The sequence below is a fragment of the Sminthopsis crassicaudata genome, chromosome 1 (assembly GCF_048593235.1).
Source record: "Sminthopsis crassicaudata isolate SCR6 chromosome 1, ASM4859323v1, whole genome shotgun sequence".
NCBI classification, from domain to species: domain Eukaryota; kingdom Metazoa; phylum Chordata; class Mammalia; order Dasyuromorphia; family Dasyuridae; genus Sminthopsis; species Sminthopsis crassicaudata.
In genome coordinates, this window is record NC_133617.1 from 342,000,554 (window position 1) to 342,017,954 (window position 17,401).

The 17,401-nt window shown below is 33.5% G+C and overlaps 1 protein-coding gene across 3 annotated transcripts in view; it reads right to left on the minus strand.

Annotated features, from left to right (window-relative positions):
• Positions 1-11,958: 11,958 nt before the first annotated feature.
• ADAMTS16 (ADAM metallopeptidase with thrombospondin type 1 motif 16) overlaps positions 11,959-17,401 on the minus strand; it is a 221,290-nt gene continuing 215,847 nt past the window's right edge. For 2 of the 3 annotated variants that reach the window (XM_074279151.1, XM_074279150.1), the window contains exons 22-23: positions 15,113-15,260; positions 11,963-13,707 (exon numbers count right to left, since the gene is read on the minus strand). In XM_074279151.1, coding sequence (XP_074135252.1) covers positions 13,592-13,707; positions 15,113-15,260 — 264 coding nt within the window. In that variant the 3' untranslated portion in view covers positions 11,963-13,591. Of the gene's footprint in view, positions 13,708-15,112; positions 15,261-17,401 lie in introns of all 3 variants that reach the window. The other variant, XM_074279152.1, reaches the window with a different exon arrangement.

Genomic DNA, 17,401 nt, shown 5'->3' on the forward strand with positions numbered 1-17,401 from the left:
TTTCTAAAAAACCTGGAAAGACTTACACAAATGGATGTAAAGTGAATTAAGCAGAACCAAGAGAACCTTGCACATAATAACAGTACTATTATAAGATAAAGAATTTTGAATGACTTAGCTATTCTACAATGATGCAATATAGTGATGAAAAATAATTCCAAAGGACTAATGCTGAAGTACATGATCTTTTTCCAGAGAAAGAACTGATATTGGCTGAATACTGATTGAATCATGCTATTTTTCCACTTTCTTTCATTTTTTTTCCTTTTATTGAAGTTTTCTTATACAAAATGACTAATGAAAATGTTTTATATAATTGCACATGCATAAACTGTATTCTATTGCTTTTCATCTAAGGAAGGGGAGAAGAAAAAGAGGAATGGAATTTGCAATTCAAAACTTTAAATAAAAATGGTAAAATATTTTAAGAAATAAATAAAGGTATTAGAGACTAGGAGGAAATCCCCCCAAATATTCATATCTCCTCCACTGGTTGGACAATATTGGGCTATTTATTCAGACCATATTCACCCAACTTTTCTAGAAGCTGTGGACAACTTCTTCCGAGAATCAGAAATCTGTGTGTTAAGTTTATGGAGGAGGTCAATACGTATCTCCTGAGAGGAATAATGATTTTTAGAAATCACTCAAAGACATCCTTATCTAGTTACTATAGAATCCATACTCTAGTTATATCATGCAAATAGACATAAGCCTAGGAATTTATTTAATCTGATATTTTCCTAAAAAAGAAATAGCATTGAAGAGAGAGAAAGAAAAAAGAAAAATTGGATGAATAGTAGCATGAATTGCCTTCATCTCCATTTTTAGTCACTATCTTCTTACAATGATAGTTAACTAAGTGAAATCCAAAGTGGGAGAGTTTTAACAATGTGTGTGTGTGTGTGTGTGTGTGTGTGTGTAAATGTAATGCCTGAGTTTAGGCCTTAAAAGAACCTAGGAGTTTATAGTGCATACAAGACCAGAAAGATTGCTTAATCAAAGGCATACTGATAGGAAATAGAATGCTGAGTTCCCAGAACAGTTAGTAGGTCAGTGTTTTCTGGAAATTGGATTTTGTGAAGACGAGTAATATAAAATAAATAAGAAAAAGTAAATAAGTGTCAAAACTTGAAGGACTTTAAGTGCCAAATTAAGTAATTGTAATTTGTAAATAATTATAGAGTAAATAGTGAGCCACTGAAGCATTCTGAGCAAGGGAATGCCTTAGGAATATTAATTTGGCATCTCTGTGGAGGAATGACTGGAAAGGATGAGAAACTGGAAGCAGGGAAACTAATTAAAAGTCTATTGCAATAGTTTCGAGAAGGGTTGAAAAGCACTTAAGTTGGAATAGTAGTTCTGAGAAAAAGGGGAATATTTTACAGATGCTATGGAATTAGTATAACTATTATAATAATTAACTCAATATTAAGCCTAAAGAAAATATAATGCTATTCTTTCCTCTGTGGGAGTGAATTTTAAATAAAAAAATATGAATTCATTCATTATTACTCTGAGCCTTTAGAAAAATTCCTATCATATAGGCAGAAATGGGCTCTTTACTTAATTTTACATTTATATCTAGTTAACTTTTGATCTCCCTGTGGTTGAGGCAAAAATTCATGTTGCTGGAAATGTTTGGGTAATAAAATAGCAGAATAGTATCTGTACTAATATATGCAGATACTATGTATACTATCTATAAATATATATATAATTACCTGTAGTATTTATAAATACTATACTAGCATGTTAAATAGACAAGCACCTGGAAAGAAAATTAAGGGAAAGAGACTTTCTCAGGACTTCCTTCAATTCTTGAGTAGGTGGGTCCACTGGGATGATCAGACTTGTTCTGCTCCTAGAAACATATAGAACCTAAAACCATTCTTGATGTATTTCTTCTCTGTCACAGTTTAGTCCTATCTTTCTTTTTCCTATATGTCTTATGGTTTTCCAGTTTCAGGCACAGCTTTATATAAGCCCACTTTTTCCTGTTAATTACTGGACACAGTTCTGAAATAGCTGTTTCCTTTTACATTTGCTTGGATGATTTTCACATCACTCATACAATGTCTTTGACCCAAGTTGATATATAGGTTCTGTCCACACCCTAGTCTGATAGATTCAGGTTTATTTAACAGGTTTATTTATTTTATTTAACAGAGATAAATAGTTTTATGGGAAATGGATAATTAATGGAATCCTATCTTTAATCTAGAATCAACAAAACTTGACAATTGATTGGAGAAGTGGTATTAGGGAGAGGAGGAGATTTCAAATAAAACTCTGAGGTTTGGAACCTGGAAGACTGATAATGCCTTTTATAACAATAACAAAGGGGACTGGGTTTTGGGGAAATATGATGAGTTCCATTTTGGATATTCTAGTTCAAATTTGCTGATGGGGTGTCCAGGAAGAGATATCTAATAGGTAATTATGGCTAAGGGACACATAGCTGGGGGTTATGCAGTTGGATACAGATTATAGTTGTCAGTTCAGTAGATTGGTGATGAAGCTACAGACTGCAAGGTTAGAGGCATTAAAAAGTGATGAAAGACTAGCCTCCAGCAATCCTTGTGGGTGTTGCTGTTGATTCTGGATTAGTTTGTCAAACCACCCAGGGTCTGAGGCAGAAATATCTTTTAGAGTTTGAATACTCCTATTCCAGAGGAGAAAATGAAGTCTGCCAGTGCACAAGGTGATCTATTTCAAAGAAACATAATTCATAGCAATGTGAAAAGGGCCACCCTTTATAACCAGATTTTCATTATGTTCCAAACTCCTGCTGAGCTCCTCCACACGAAAAGCTCCCTTTTAAAGAGGGCTGAAGCTACACTGAGATGTATGCCCCAAGATGGATTTGGCTGTGGCTCATTGAGCTTGTGATGAGGTGATAATCAGTGCTGGAATTCAGCAGGGGAAATTAGAGCCAGTTATAATGGTTCTAAAGTTCTCTTGAATAGAAAAAAATGTGTGTGGGAAATGCCAACTGAATATTTTTCACCTTTCAACAATCATTTTTGATGTTGGAATCAATGAAAATCTACTAGCTGCAAAGATAAGATTCTGAGGATTGTTACAGCTCCTGGCTTTTCTCAGTCAGCTGCCTCAAGGTGCTCTTCTCATATAACAGGCTCAGCTGGTAGCATAGAAATTGGTTTTCCTTCTTTGTACAATTATTATGTGGAATTTGGCTAACATTTTGTTTAAAAAATAAGAGTATACAAGGAGCTTTGTGATTGGCTTGTAATCCTTAATCTTTTATTGTAATTCTTCAAATAACTTAATGGAATGTTTCATAATGAAATTATTGTCTTAAAGCAGTAGCTTTTTCTCTGCCACAGTTAAGGATCAAATAAAAGAAAAATTCTCATTAGTAAGTCTCAAAGAATGATTGGTTTGCTGTGCAGAGTTAAAAGTTGACAGAGTTAAAAGTTGAATGTTTTTTAAAAAATTAAACTAAGGCACAATGATATAGTACTTTCTGTTTTGATGTTGGCTTATCTTTGAACTTAAACAATTCCTAAAAAACACAATAAGGTAAAGCAAAGCACTTTTCTCATCATTCTGTGAGGAAGGAAAATAGTTGAGAGTTCTTGCTAAGAGAAAATTATTTCATCTGTAATTGAGGTACTTTGTACCCTTTGGTTACTTTCCCTGATTATTTAAGGAATTTTTATATGTCGTATTTGGTCTTGATTCTTCTCTGTACTTTCAGATTTTGCTTGACTTTGTATTACAGTTATTTGTATAACTGTTATTTCTCTATTAGAAGATAAGTCCTTTGAATAAAGGACAGAGACAGAGTGACAGAGATTGCCAGACATACAGATAGAGAAAGACAGAGAGAGACAGAAACAAGTAGAAATTCATAATCAAATAAGGATATTTCAGCATGGTGCATATCTTTCATTTATGCTATTTGTCCTTCTGTATTCATTTTTAACTCTCTGAACTCTGTTGAAACTGATTTAATCAGGACTACTGTGCCTCATGGACTGATAGATTATAGAACTAGAATATAACTTTTAGAGATACAGTTCAATTTTTTATTTATAAAAAAGGAACTGAGGTCCTGAGAACTTAATTGACTTGCCCCAAATTACGCAGATAGAAGAATCAGAATTTGAACCCAAGTCCTCTGCCTCCATAATGAGGATTCTTTCCGTTGTATCCTATTGTCTATTACCTTATTACCTTTCTCCTCTTAAAACAAATTCTCCAAAACATAAAATAAACAATTTGAAACTTGATAACAAACTTATTTGGAAGATCTATGTCACAGAGATTAACTAAAGTGGAAACAGGCAAGGAAAGATTCCCTCCCCCCACCCTGTCCAGCTATATCACAATTTAAATGCTATTGGAATTCAAGAAAAACCTCAGTTAAGCTAAGGAAATCAGTTTGAGGACTCAGCACAAAGAATCAGTTGTCTGGTAAATTTAATTTTCTGGCCACCTGAAAAGTTCAGCAGAAACCACTTTTTAGTTTCACCCTTTTGGGTTGGAAAAAAACAAAAAAACAAACAAACTCCTTCCTAAAATGTGTCATTACATTTTTCTGAGTTAGGAACAAATAGAGTATTGTTTCTTCGTGAAAATGTGGAACTTTTTTTTTTTTTTTTTTTAAACTTTAGGATTGTCTAGTGCCCTGGAGGAACTCCTCTGAAGATTATGCTTAGTAACTGACTTTCTGGGAAAATATGTACAACATCCTTTTAAATTTAATCTGCATTATTAATATTTTATTTGTTATTCTCTTAAGTATGATTTGCAACACTTTCCAATTTCCAATAAATGCTTAACATTGAAAAATTAACAATTGATTTAAGGAGCTGACTCAAGGCAATTCCAACATATCCTTTTAAGTATTGTTTCTAGTGATTATTTTTCACATGATTGTGTGGGAAACTTTCCTTCTCTGGAAAATGTTAACAAAAATATCTGTAACATGTAACACACCAGATTATTGTGAGACTCAAATATAAACCATTATGGGCATTTTAACGAACCATATGAACATCTATTTTTATTTTTTACTATTATAGTTGTAGAAGGTAGAGATCTTTGGGTTCTTTGGAAAACCTTTCACCATTTCACTTAATCATAATACCTTACTTCTGAGAGTATTTCTAATTTATTCCACATTTTGTTCATACATGTTGTTTGCATGTCATCTTCCTCACTAGGCTATGTGCTTCTTAAGGTCAGGGATTGAATTTTGCCTTTCATGGTCTTCTTAGAGTTTAACACAGTGCTTTATACATAGGTGCTTCCTAAATTAGGTTTCTTGACTTGACTTCATTTGAAGTTCTTTGTTTTCTGAAGATTAATTAAGTACTTTTGTAGCACTTTTTTTTTTTAAAGCAAATGATGGTGTTTTTCATTTTCAACCATACTTTCTCTGGTGCTTTATTATGATAGATTCATATTAAATGAATCAGATTTTTGTACTGAAAGAAATAAGAGACCTAGGTTCTAATTCTGTCACTACCAGGTATTTGATCTGGCATAAATTGTGATCTCTCTGGGATTCAGTATCTTGGTGTAGAAAATAAAGAAGGGCTGGCATGTTTTGGGTGGTCAGGGAGGAATACCATTTTGGGGGTGAAGGTTTGTTGAGCTCTTTCCAGGGCTGCTCATCCACTTTTAGTGTCCATGTTTTACCAACTCTCACTTTCGGCTGCAATAAACTGAAGCATATGCAATTGTTACCCCCTGGTAATTCCATCTTGGCAGACTGGATAAAGCAGCTTGAGGGTAACCAGCAGACCTCAAATCCATCAGTGATAAAGGAAGATATCTATCCTAAGCATGCAAAGTCTTCCCCCAGTGGAATGGATAGACAAGAATAATTTGTTCTAGTGGTCATGAAGGTATCTGAATTAGGTGCTATGGAGTGCTTAGAGCTTTATCAGAGATACCAAGATTGTCCTGTTGCATCCAAGACATCTTGACTTTGGTCTTGCCACTGAACTTCAATGACTCTGGAAGAAAGAGTAAAGTTGATTACTTTTTGCAACTCTGCCTTACTTAAATCCAAATTATGCATGAATCAAGATATCTCTCAGTGATGTTATTGGTCCACTTTGAAAATGAAAGGAACAGCAATGACAACAACAAAGGAGGGGTAAAGTATGTTAATAAAGCATTTTTTTTTTTAAATAGGAGAGCCATTTTTCTACTAATCTCAAGATAAAACTTTTAGAAGTGCCATTATATGTGTGATTTTTTTTAAAAAAATTCATACCAAAGAAATGGATAGTTATATAATTTTTAGTATTTTAGGATTCACGATTTTACTAGAGTAGATGTCCTTTCAGCAAAAACAAACAAAAACAAAAAACCCCTGTATTTTCCTATGCAGATGAGCTTTTATAAGTTATATAGGTGCATACACAAATGTGTATATACATACATTTATTATTTCTTCCATTCATCTTAACAATTAAAAAAAAAAAAAGAAAAAAAAACAACCCTCCTAACAAATATACAAAGACCAGGAAAGCAAATTGCCTTGTTGTCTATATTTGATGCATTTTAAAGTCATCACTTCTTGATAGAAGGTAGATATCATTGCGTAGGTATTTTCTCAAAATATTTTATCTTTATGTTGTTATAAAAGTTATTTTATTCTACATCAATTTATCAATCTTTCCTATTTCCCCTCAAATTTGCAGCAGAATTCTATTAAATTCACATACTGACATTTTTTTAGCTATTCATGAATTTTTCCATTTTTAATAAAAAAAAAATCAATCTCTATTTAAAGGACATTTATAAAGAACATAATAAGCATTTGCACTCCCTGAACAAATTTCTACTTAATTTTCCCTTTAGTTCTAATATTTGAAAGCTATAATTTTGATTCCATATATACATATACACACATATTCAATAATCATATGATTTTTTTATAGGAACTAGTGAACTTGTTTGGATGATGATATGAACAATAAAACAAATTTGATAGTTGGCCTGAAGAGTTCTCTTACTTTTATATTCTGGTGCTTATTAATATGAAATATACTTAGTTTCCAAAGAAGGGATGACTTTTCAAAAACAAAACAAAGGAGTACAGGAAGGAAGATACTTAGTAGACAGAGTGACTACTCAATTTTCAGTCTTATCTAGATTCTATTTTTTCTTTCCTCTCTCCTCCTTCCCTGCAGGTTTGTTTTGTCTGGACTACTTTCCTTAGGTTGGGATTTCTGGGGCTTATATTTAGTTGAAACCTATTGTGGTTCCTGGCAAATATGGAAAGCATTAGTCCTCTGAACCCAGTGATAAAGACTCCTCTCCCCACCTCTTAGGATTTAAGTAGCACCTGGTGAAATTCTTGTGAAGTAAGTGTGACTGAAGACAAAAGACCTTCTGTAGAAGGCTGTCATTGCCTTTGAAGGTAATTAAGAAACAAAAAAAGGAAGAAAAAAACACACAAAAAGCCCACTGTGATACCATAAGACCTGTGTCTATAAAATCAGGTGGCAGCACCTGAGTGTCAACATATAAATCAGTCTGTCTGTATGTGTGTGTGTGTGTATGTGAAAGAGACAGAGAGAGAGAGAGAGAGAGAGAGAGAGAGAGAGAGAGAGAGAGAGAGAGAGAGAGAGAGAGAGAGAGAGAGAGAGAGAGAGAGAGAGAGAGAGAGAGAGAGATATGGGGGGGATAGAGGGAGAGACAGAGAGAAACAGACTAGAGAGACAGAGATATAGCAAGATTGAAAAAGGGATCTATAACCTCTTTTCTTCTTAATTTCTTGCCACTTAGAATCAAGACAGTACTGAGTTACTGAGAGACATGCTTAGGTGGGACATGAATGGCAGCAACAAAGGACAATTTCTATGAATTATTTCTCAAGGATAGTGAGGAGCAGTGTATCTATAGATAGAATCTTATTTCACTGAAATCAAATAAATTAGCATGGAAATTCAGAGGAAGAATAAAGGATGATCACCTATAAATGTCTGTACTCCCAGAATTTGAGAAAACTGCAGAATGTAAAGATGGTTAGCAAATGTATGCATATAGGGAAGATTATGAAACCATACTTTTATGTATATTAACTTCAAAAAACGGTCCTGTTTTTTAGAAGAGGAGAGCTAAATAAAAGATAGACTAATCAGAACTAATTATTGCAAATTCATTCCTACAACAACAGCCAACACTGCTGATTGACACTCAATGAAATAAATGTTGAGCACCAACTCTGTGCCTAACACTGTAGTAGAGTAAAAAGTCAGGAAGATCCAGGTACAAATCCTGCTTGAGCTACTTCTAAGCTGTGTGGTTTTGAGTAAATCAATTAACCTTTTGTGTCTCCATTTCCTAAATTGTAAAAGCCAGGGGGTTAAACTCAGATGTCCTCTAAGGTTACTTCCAGCTCTAAGATTACATTTATAAGATCCTTGTAAATGAATTGGATTTAAGTGAAGCAGGGCTGTGAAAAGTCACCAGCCTCATTCTGTCCTCTAGAGACATCTGCATCCAGTGGCAAAATATAGATTATGACAACAAGAGATGGCCCTCTGCTACTAGTAGACACAAATTGATGTGTGACACACACATATACATACATATATACATATATATGTATATATGGAAATTATTCTATTTCTATTTATCAGTTCTTTCTCGGAGGCAGATAGCATCTTTCTTCATGTGTCCTTTATTTTTGTGTATTTCTATAGTCAAAATGATTTAATCACTCAAAATCATCCTTAAAAAATGTTATTTTTAAAAATGAGATTTTGTATGCTGTTTTGTTGGCTCTGTTTACTTCATCTTGTGTAAATTCCATCGTATGCCTGTGCCACATTAAAAAAAAAATTCCTCAATTATTATCGTACATTTTCTTCCAGTTTTTAGATATTTCATGCTATAAATATTTTGGGATAAATGGGGACTTTTTTCCTCATTAATAGCTTCCTTGGGCTATATTCCCAATAATGGAGTCTTTGGTTTAAAGAATATGGGAATTTTGGCTATTTTATTTGCATAATTCCAAATTGCTTTCTAAAATAGCTGAACCACTCCACAGCTCCAACAACATTGTATTAGCATCTTCCCACAAATCCTTCAACATTGACTTTTCATTTTTTGTCATTTTTCAACTTTTAAAGTGTACACTGAAACCTCATTTTGATTTGCATTTCTCTTATTATTAGTTATATGGAACATTTTCTCATATGGTTGTGAATACTTTGCAATTCTTGTTGAAAGCTGACTGTTCATATCCTTGGCTTTCATTCGTGGGGCATGGTATACACACACACATACATACATACACACACAATACATGGGTATATATTTTATTATGTCATATACCAAATCCTTATCAGTGAAATTTGATGCAAATATTTTTTCCATTCAACAACTTCCTTTTTTATTCTATATTCCTTAAAGTCTACACAGAAGCTTTTCAGTTTTAATTAATCAAAATTATCTATTTTATATTTTATAATTGCTTCTACCACTTGTTTAGTTAAGAATACATTTTATATCTGTGAGATTATATCATCTATTTCTCTCCTAATATTTGTTTAACATTTATTGTGGAAGGTGATATAAGGTGTTGATCTAAAACAAATTTCAGACAGACTACTTTCTGGTTTTCTGATCAGATTGGAAGTTTCCTCTAGGGAACAGATTTTTCTATTTTATCAAATGTTGAGAAAATAAATTCTGTTGTTTCTGAATTTTATTTGTGCCATTGGTAGATTTATCTATAATTTAATACCATGTGGTTTTGTTGATGATTATTTTGTAAAATAGTTTGAGGCCTAGAAGTGCTATTCCCCTTCATCTTTATTTCTTTTCATACTTGATATTTTAGATCTTTTGTTTTTTTCTAGATGGAATTGGTTATTATTTTACCAAGCTCTCTACAAGTATGCCCTTCCTAATTTGATTGATATAGCATTAAGAGTGCAAGTTAATTTTGGTAGCATTATCATTTTTATTTTAATGTCATGACCTAGCCATAAGCATTGAATATTTCTCTAGCATTTTATTTCTTTAAGGTACAAGTCTTAATTGAATTATACAAGTTTTATTTTTTTGTACTTTAGGAAGTATGTCTCTAGATATATCATGCATTTTTCAGTTTTGGGAATATAATTTCTTTCTATTATTGTGTCTTATGTTTTGTTATTATGTAAAGAAATATCATTTATTTTTGAGAATTTATTTTGTAGATGTTCCAGAAGAACAAGCACACTAGAAGCTTTCTGAGGCTGAGACAGAGTCATTCCATCTTCCACTGTGTTGTGGCTGGAGTACAAACCTTTGGATTCAGAGACATTCGGAGGGAGCTAGAGGCAGAAGCTGGCAGAGGCAAAGGACTAGCAGCACGAGCTCTCAGAACCAAAGAGAGAGCTAGGCTTCTAAGAAAGCTAACTGGGCCGTAGGAAAAGAGACATGAATTTGAAGGAGACAATAAAGGATTTGGACTTTAATTCCTGGCTGCACTTGTGGTGATTACTGGCTGCCTCCAGAAGCCCCCCCCCCCAAGAAACTTGCTCCCAGAGAATATTACATTTTAGAAAAGAATATTATAATTTACATTTTTGGTTTCTCTTCCCTCATATGGAAAGATCTCCACAGAATTATATTCTATCTAAAAACTTAATTTTAAAATCACTATTCAAAAAGTTCATACAATTAAAGAACATATTAAATAAAAATTATCTTATATAAAAATATAACACAAATTATATATATATAATTTTAAATACTAAGTGCAGTGCAAGGAAAAGTGAAGAATGATTTCATATATTATTCTTAGAAAAGCTGTTAATTGGTCTGGGATGCAGAGAAAATTTACTATCCTTCACATATATGGATATTACTGTTGACCAGCCCTTTAGAATAATTCATATCAGAAATGGATTCTTGTCCAACATTTTATAGATTTAGATCCAAATTCTGGGTGCTTAGCTAGAGACCAGTCTCAGGAATGCAGGTGAAAGTACACTGGCCTTGAGGATATCAACTAAAAAGAAAATTCAGCTCTCTACATTTGACTTTAAGCTAAGTTTCTCAGGAAAAACAAATAGCAAAACAAAACCTGTGTCTGCAATGTACATATATAAATCATGACACAAACAAAAAATAATTCTCCCATCCAGTGGCTCTTGGGAAGTCATTCAGATCCTGCTTTAGAAAAACCTGAGGGTTTTTTTTTTTTTTTTTTAAATAGGCAGCTAAGTGGTGCTGTGAAGAATGTGTTGGGTCAGGCCTAGAGTCAAGAAGACCGGAGTTCAAATCCAGGCTTAGTCACATCCTAGATCTGAGATCCTGGAACCTCTATCTGCCTCAGTTTTCTCAATTATAAAATGGGGATAATAATAGTATCTACCTTCCAAGATGGTTGTAAAAATTGAAAGAGCTAATATTTGTAAAGTGCCTGCTCAGCACTGGGCTTGGATCATAGAAGGTGTTTAATAAATACTCATTCCCTTCCCGTCCTTTTTTCCTAAAAATGAAAGAAAAGGAATGTACCACTTAGCTGTCCTCATTTCCCAAGGACTTCAGTGTTCTTGAAACAAGCATAAGTGAAGCACACTAGTAGAACATATTTATACTTTTAACTTTTGTTTTTTTGCAGGAAAGATGTTCCGCTTGATGCATCATAATTTCAATCTTGCTTTGCCTCACCACTGGATTTGTTAAATCCAATCTTATGTGGACCAGGGAATGCTAGGGTCCAGAGAAGCAGAAGTGCTGAGTTACTCAGACCATGTCTAAGACCATATTAGATTAAAGGATATAGGGTCTTTTTCATCTTATTCATCCAGCTGATCAGCTGTAGCAGCCCATGGAGACAGAAGACAGAAAAAGAGAGAGAGAGAGAAGTCTCCAAGGCCCCTTCCAGCACTAAATATATGATCCTGTTATTTTATGAAATGATAAGACAGTTCAGAAGCATATAATACAATAAAAATTTATTATAAAATTTCAGAAAACATAAATATTCAGGTGCTCATTACAAGTGGAGCTGCATCATACGAACTTTAACTTGAATGCAGCACCAATACTGAAACGGAGTACGTTGGAAACAGAACAATGTGCAGCTTTTTCATTTATGAAATTGGCATTTACTCTAAATGAGTATTATGAAAACAATCCAACCCCGAAATTATTGCCACACAAATAAAACATGGATTTCTGATTTAGAAAGTTGGTTATTTAGCAGGCAACTATTTTAGTAGTACCATTTTTTTTTTTTTTTAAATAAGAGACAGCAGGATTTGGGCATAACCAGAAATTAAAAAAAAAAAAAAAAAGATGATACAAAATTATTTCTTTTTCTTTCTTTCTCTCCCTCCTTTCTTTCCTTCTTTCTTTCTTTCTCTCCTTCTCTCCTTCCTTCCTTTCTTTCTTTCTTTCTTTCTTTCTTTCTTTCTTTCTTTCTTTCTTTCTTTCTTTCTTTCTTTCTTTCTTTCTCTCTCTCTCTCTCTCTCTCTTTCTCTTTCTTTCTTTCTTTCTTTCTTTCTTTCTTTCTTTCATTCTTTCTTTCTTTCTTTCTTTCTTTTCTTTCTTTCTTTTCTTTCTTTCTGTTTTCTTCCTTCCTTCCTTCCTTTTTCTTTTCCCCCTCCCTCCCTCCTTTCCTTCTAACTTCTTTTTTTCCTTCCTTCCTTCTCTCAATCTTTCTTTCTTTTTCTTATTCTTTCTTTCTTTCTCTCTTTCTTATACAGCAAAGTATAAAGAAATAGTTTAAAAAGGAAGACTCCTTTGTAAATAACAAATATATATAAAAATAAAACAGAAGAAAACTCTCATTTGGCTCCTGAGTCTGAAAGGGAAGGAAGCACCTTTGGAGAGATTTCATTTTTTCCCCCTTTCCACATCTGGTGCAGGAATCAAGACATGATGTCCAGGTTCAAGTGCTTCAAGTATGCTGATGAAATTTTTGATATTGCTAGTATATGAGAAAATATTCAGAAAGAAGAACAAATGGACGGACTGAGGGGCCATTATCTACCAGCAGCTGGGAAGGAGGGCTACACAGTCCCAAAAGCTTCTGTACTTGTAATATCTGTGCCCCTTTAAAAAAGAATTTCCGAACTTAAGAGTTGAGATGAGAGACACACTCCATGTGCCTGGTAGTAGGTCATTTTAACTTGTCGTCCTCTTCACAGATTTTTTTTCTTTTCTTCAGTAAGCACCACATTTACTATAGTAAGTTCATCTTGGCCTATTTTGGCCTTAATTTATTTGAGATTAAAAGAAAAACAACAACAACCACAACAATATACTCCTTAGCAAAACTTTGTTCATCCCATTTAGAATAGGTTCCTTTTACTGGCAGTACTGGTGGGTTTGACTCCTGCCATAATAGTACAAAAGGTTATTTACAAAAGGTTTCCATATTTAAACCTTTTGTAATACCATTTGCATATGTGTGTGTGTTCAGGCCCATTAAAAAAAAAAAAAAAAAACCTCAAAGTCAAAGAACCATGTCTAGTTATTCTTCGGATTTCTATCTTACTTGGGCACAGCCCAATTCAGATTGTGCAGCTTTTTTCTTGTGCTGAAAATATATTTATATATATATTTTCCCATCATGGGAATCAGTTCTAATTTACAAATTAGATTTTGAACAAGATCTACAGCACTGTTTGCCATAAAACTTGTGGTTACACATTCCATGCTGGGGCACCAAATAGCACCAATTGAAGTAATCTTTGCAGAAGATATCTGAAAAAGAGGAGAAATCATCATCCTTAAATATTCCCATTACATTATAAGCTCCTTAGGGTCAGAGATTATCTTTCTTTTATTTATTCACATTCTCAGTAGGTACCTTATAAATGTTCATCATATTGTAGTATTGTACCCCCTTGATCTTTTAGCTCCCTAAACACACCATTCACCCCAGTCAGCAAATAGATGTTTTTGGCAAGTAAAATATATTTTGTCATTACTTTAAAGGGATTGTTGAAATGTAGGTCAAATAACTTCAAAACTTTAGAAGACCTTCCTTGGATGTTCTCTTATAAAGCTTGGGACTTATTTTTCTTCTTCTTCTCCCTTTTTCTCCAAATAAACTTACCCACCCATACTTCCATCCAAACAATAGTTTCTCTGTTAACTGAATCTCACATTTTTAATCCTCTGATTTAGCTAAACCACTCACTGTCCTCTAGGTATATTCCTTTTTAGACAGTATTCTATAACTCTCTGGTCTCTCTAAATATTTTAGATATTTGGAGGTTATTTAAACGTAACTTGTAAAGCAGCACTATCTGGATTGATAAAGCAAGTAGAACTGAATATGGTAGAGTTTTATCCAATTTAGGAAGCCTAAATAAGATTCTATATTCTGATTTCTCTTATCCAGGTATTTTTAATATGAAACATTTCTTACAACTATTTCCTCCTTAGTAACTATATAGTGTTATTAAGAATAGTGTATTTTCAGACAAGGAAACTGGAATATGGTCCTTTGGGAGGCAAAGTTTGGAATGAGAGGAAAGTATATGCCCTGAGGTCTTTCACATGGGGGCTGCTTAGCTGCTCAGTATATCCCCAAATGGCCACTCCTAAACCCTATTTTTCATTGATTCTGTAATTGCTAAGGATTAACTAAATAATCTGTCTCCATTAGACTTAATTCCTTATCTATTCTGTTTCAGTGGCACCCTATATTCTATAGAGAAAACTTCTAATTTGTCTAATTCATTATTATTTCATATGATTTTTCTCTAGAAAAGACTATTTCCTGTGCTTTTCTTGCTCCTATCTTCCTACTCAGCTGTTTCTTTTCCCTGAAATATCTCTTTCCTTATTAATTTGTAAAATTTGTACCTTTCCTTTATACTCCAAATAAAAAGCTCCTCTAAAAAGCTTTGATTCTCTGGTTGGTCACAACCCTGAGGTCTTCAAGCTTCATAAAGTCCTTTGCATTTCTTGCATGTATTTATTATAAATTATTATGTTTTTTTTCTAGTAATCCCCTTATTCAAATATAAGCACCCTGAAGACAAGGACATATTTTATCTCAACTTTGTTTTTCTCTAATATCTACTGCTAATGTACTGCAGAATAGGCAATTAATGCTTGTTGAAATGTTAAACTTGGGAATGTTGTCAGTCACATTTACCTTTCTTCTCTGGAATAGGACAGAAGTGGGTATTGCAGGCTAAGGAGCTGATAGGTTTCTGCTGTGGAAAGCATCCTGTGGCTGGTCTACCATTTGTTAGGCACTGGACTAATCGTGTTTGAACTCCACCTCCACAAGTTGCTGTGCACTAGGAAGAAGGACAACAAAAATTTATAAAGAGACATTGTGTGGGCATATCTGTGTGGGTGCAAATGTTTTTTAGACTCTTCAACACTTAAAAGGCTCCTAAGTGGTAAACTAGGGAAACTAAGGATGATTCTGGGAAAGTAAATTTGTTTTAATAAAGCAAAATAATATACCAGTAATTTTATATTCATTTTGGAAGGTGTGTTGAGAGAAGAGTAGAAGAAGGTGGATTTCTATGGAAAACTTGAAGTCTCAAAGTACAGAAAATGAGCCATTTTTAATTTATTAGCATATTTTGTATCTAAATTCCTACCAAATGCTGGAATGAATGACATAATTTTTTTTTTTTTTATATATGTGAGAAAGAAGTAGTTTCACACACACACACACACACACACACACACACACACACACACACACACACACACACACACCAACAAGAAAAAATTATATTCCTTTTCTCTCTTAACTTTCCTATGTCTTTCTTCCTCCCCACTTTTTTCTTTGTTTCTTTTTCTCTCCCCTTTCTTTGATTTCCTTTCAAGATGCTTTAGCCTAAGAGGGCCTTTAATCTTTACCTTAGAGATAGTACCATAGGAGTGACTTCTGTAAACAAGTTAGGCTACTAAAGGTTGATCTATTTTTTCTTTTTCAAGATTACCATGGGATAAATCCTGAATCAGATGAAATTTGTCTTTTCTTTCCATTTTTATCAGAAAAACAAACAAATGCCAAATCCTACTAAATTCCTTTGTATACAAGATTCATTGAGAACTCAATAATGATTTACCTAGAATTTTATTCCCCTCTTTTCCAGGGAGGAGAACAATGCATAGTTTGAAAACGACAATAAATAGAGAGACAATTCATCTTCCACTGAAGTTTAAAGAGACAATAAAAAATAAAAAAGAAAAGGAGGCATCACTATCCCAAAATTTTTGCTTCTAGGACAAGATAGAATTTACTAGCATGATTCTTAATAATGTTCTTAAAACATTATAAGTAAATTCCATAAGAAATTCATGATATTCCATTGGAAAACGGAAACACCATGTGGCAAATTTTACTTTTATAATATGAATAACATTCTTCCTATGGAACAATGCCATAATTTTTCACAAATCTTAGGTGGAACATGCAAGTATTTGTGACTTTGGAAAAGATTAATTATATCCTTATGAACCACTAGATGGCATAATGGACAGAGTACCAGGCTTAGAGTCAAGAAGACTCATCTTCCTGAATTCAGATCCCCTCTCAGACACTTAATCTCTGTGAAACCTTGGGCAAATCATATAACCAAGTTTCCTCAACTATAAAATGAGCTGGAGAAGAAAATGGCAAACAACTCCAGTAGCTATGCCAAGAAAATTCCAAATGGGGTCACAAAGAGTTGGACACAACTGAAAAAAATTGAAGAATGATTAGATCCTTTCCTAGTCATGTGCAACTTGTAGTTGGGACAAAAATAATTGAGTATTGAACATAATACTGTGTATTAAATTCTATAAAGTTTCTAAGAACATGCAGCATATGTATTTATCTTATAAAATGAAAAAAATATCAACTAAACAATTTATATCTGAATTGATTTCTAACTTACATGTGTGAATATTTGGGCTATTGATTAGTTTAATTAGTTAACCAATAGGTATAATCCTGTCATAGTTACACAAGGTTGGAGGCTTGTTGTGAATCTGACACTGCTTTATCAAGATGCTTCTTCCCTTTATGCAAAAGAATTAGGATATTATGAAAATCCTAGGGTTTCTTCGAAATAATCTCAAGCCTTGTCTAAAGTCCTGAAGGGGCTTGTTCATTAGAGGTACTTTCCTATTTGTTTCTAGAACTAAGTTGGCTTATTGAGGTATTCAATGTTGTGAAGAACCTGAGGTCAGATTGGACATCCCAGAATGATTCTAGGGCTACCAGAACCAAACATAGTTATACTCCAAATTAGATAATCCAAAACACTCCTCCATCTCACTCTACTCCAGATCCCAGTCTCTTTAAATAGGTCAGAAATCAATACAAATATAAAGGATACAATAAAATGCTTTTCAAGGTCCCTTCTAGCTCTGATTATTCTTTAATATCTTTGTTGAGTTATCATAAATATCAAACTGTCTAATTGTGGCTACT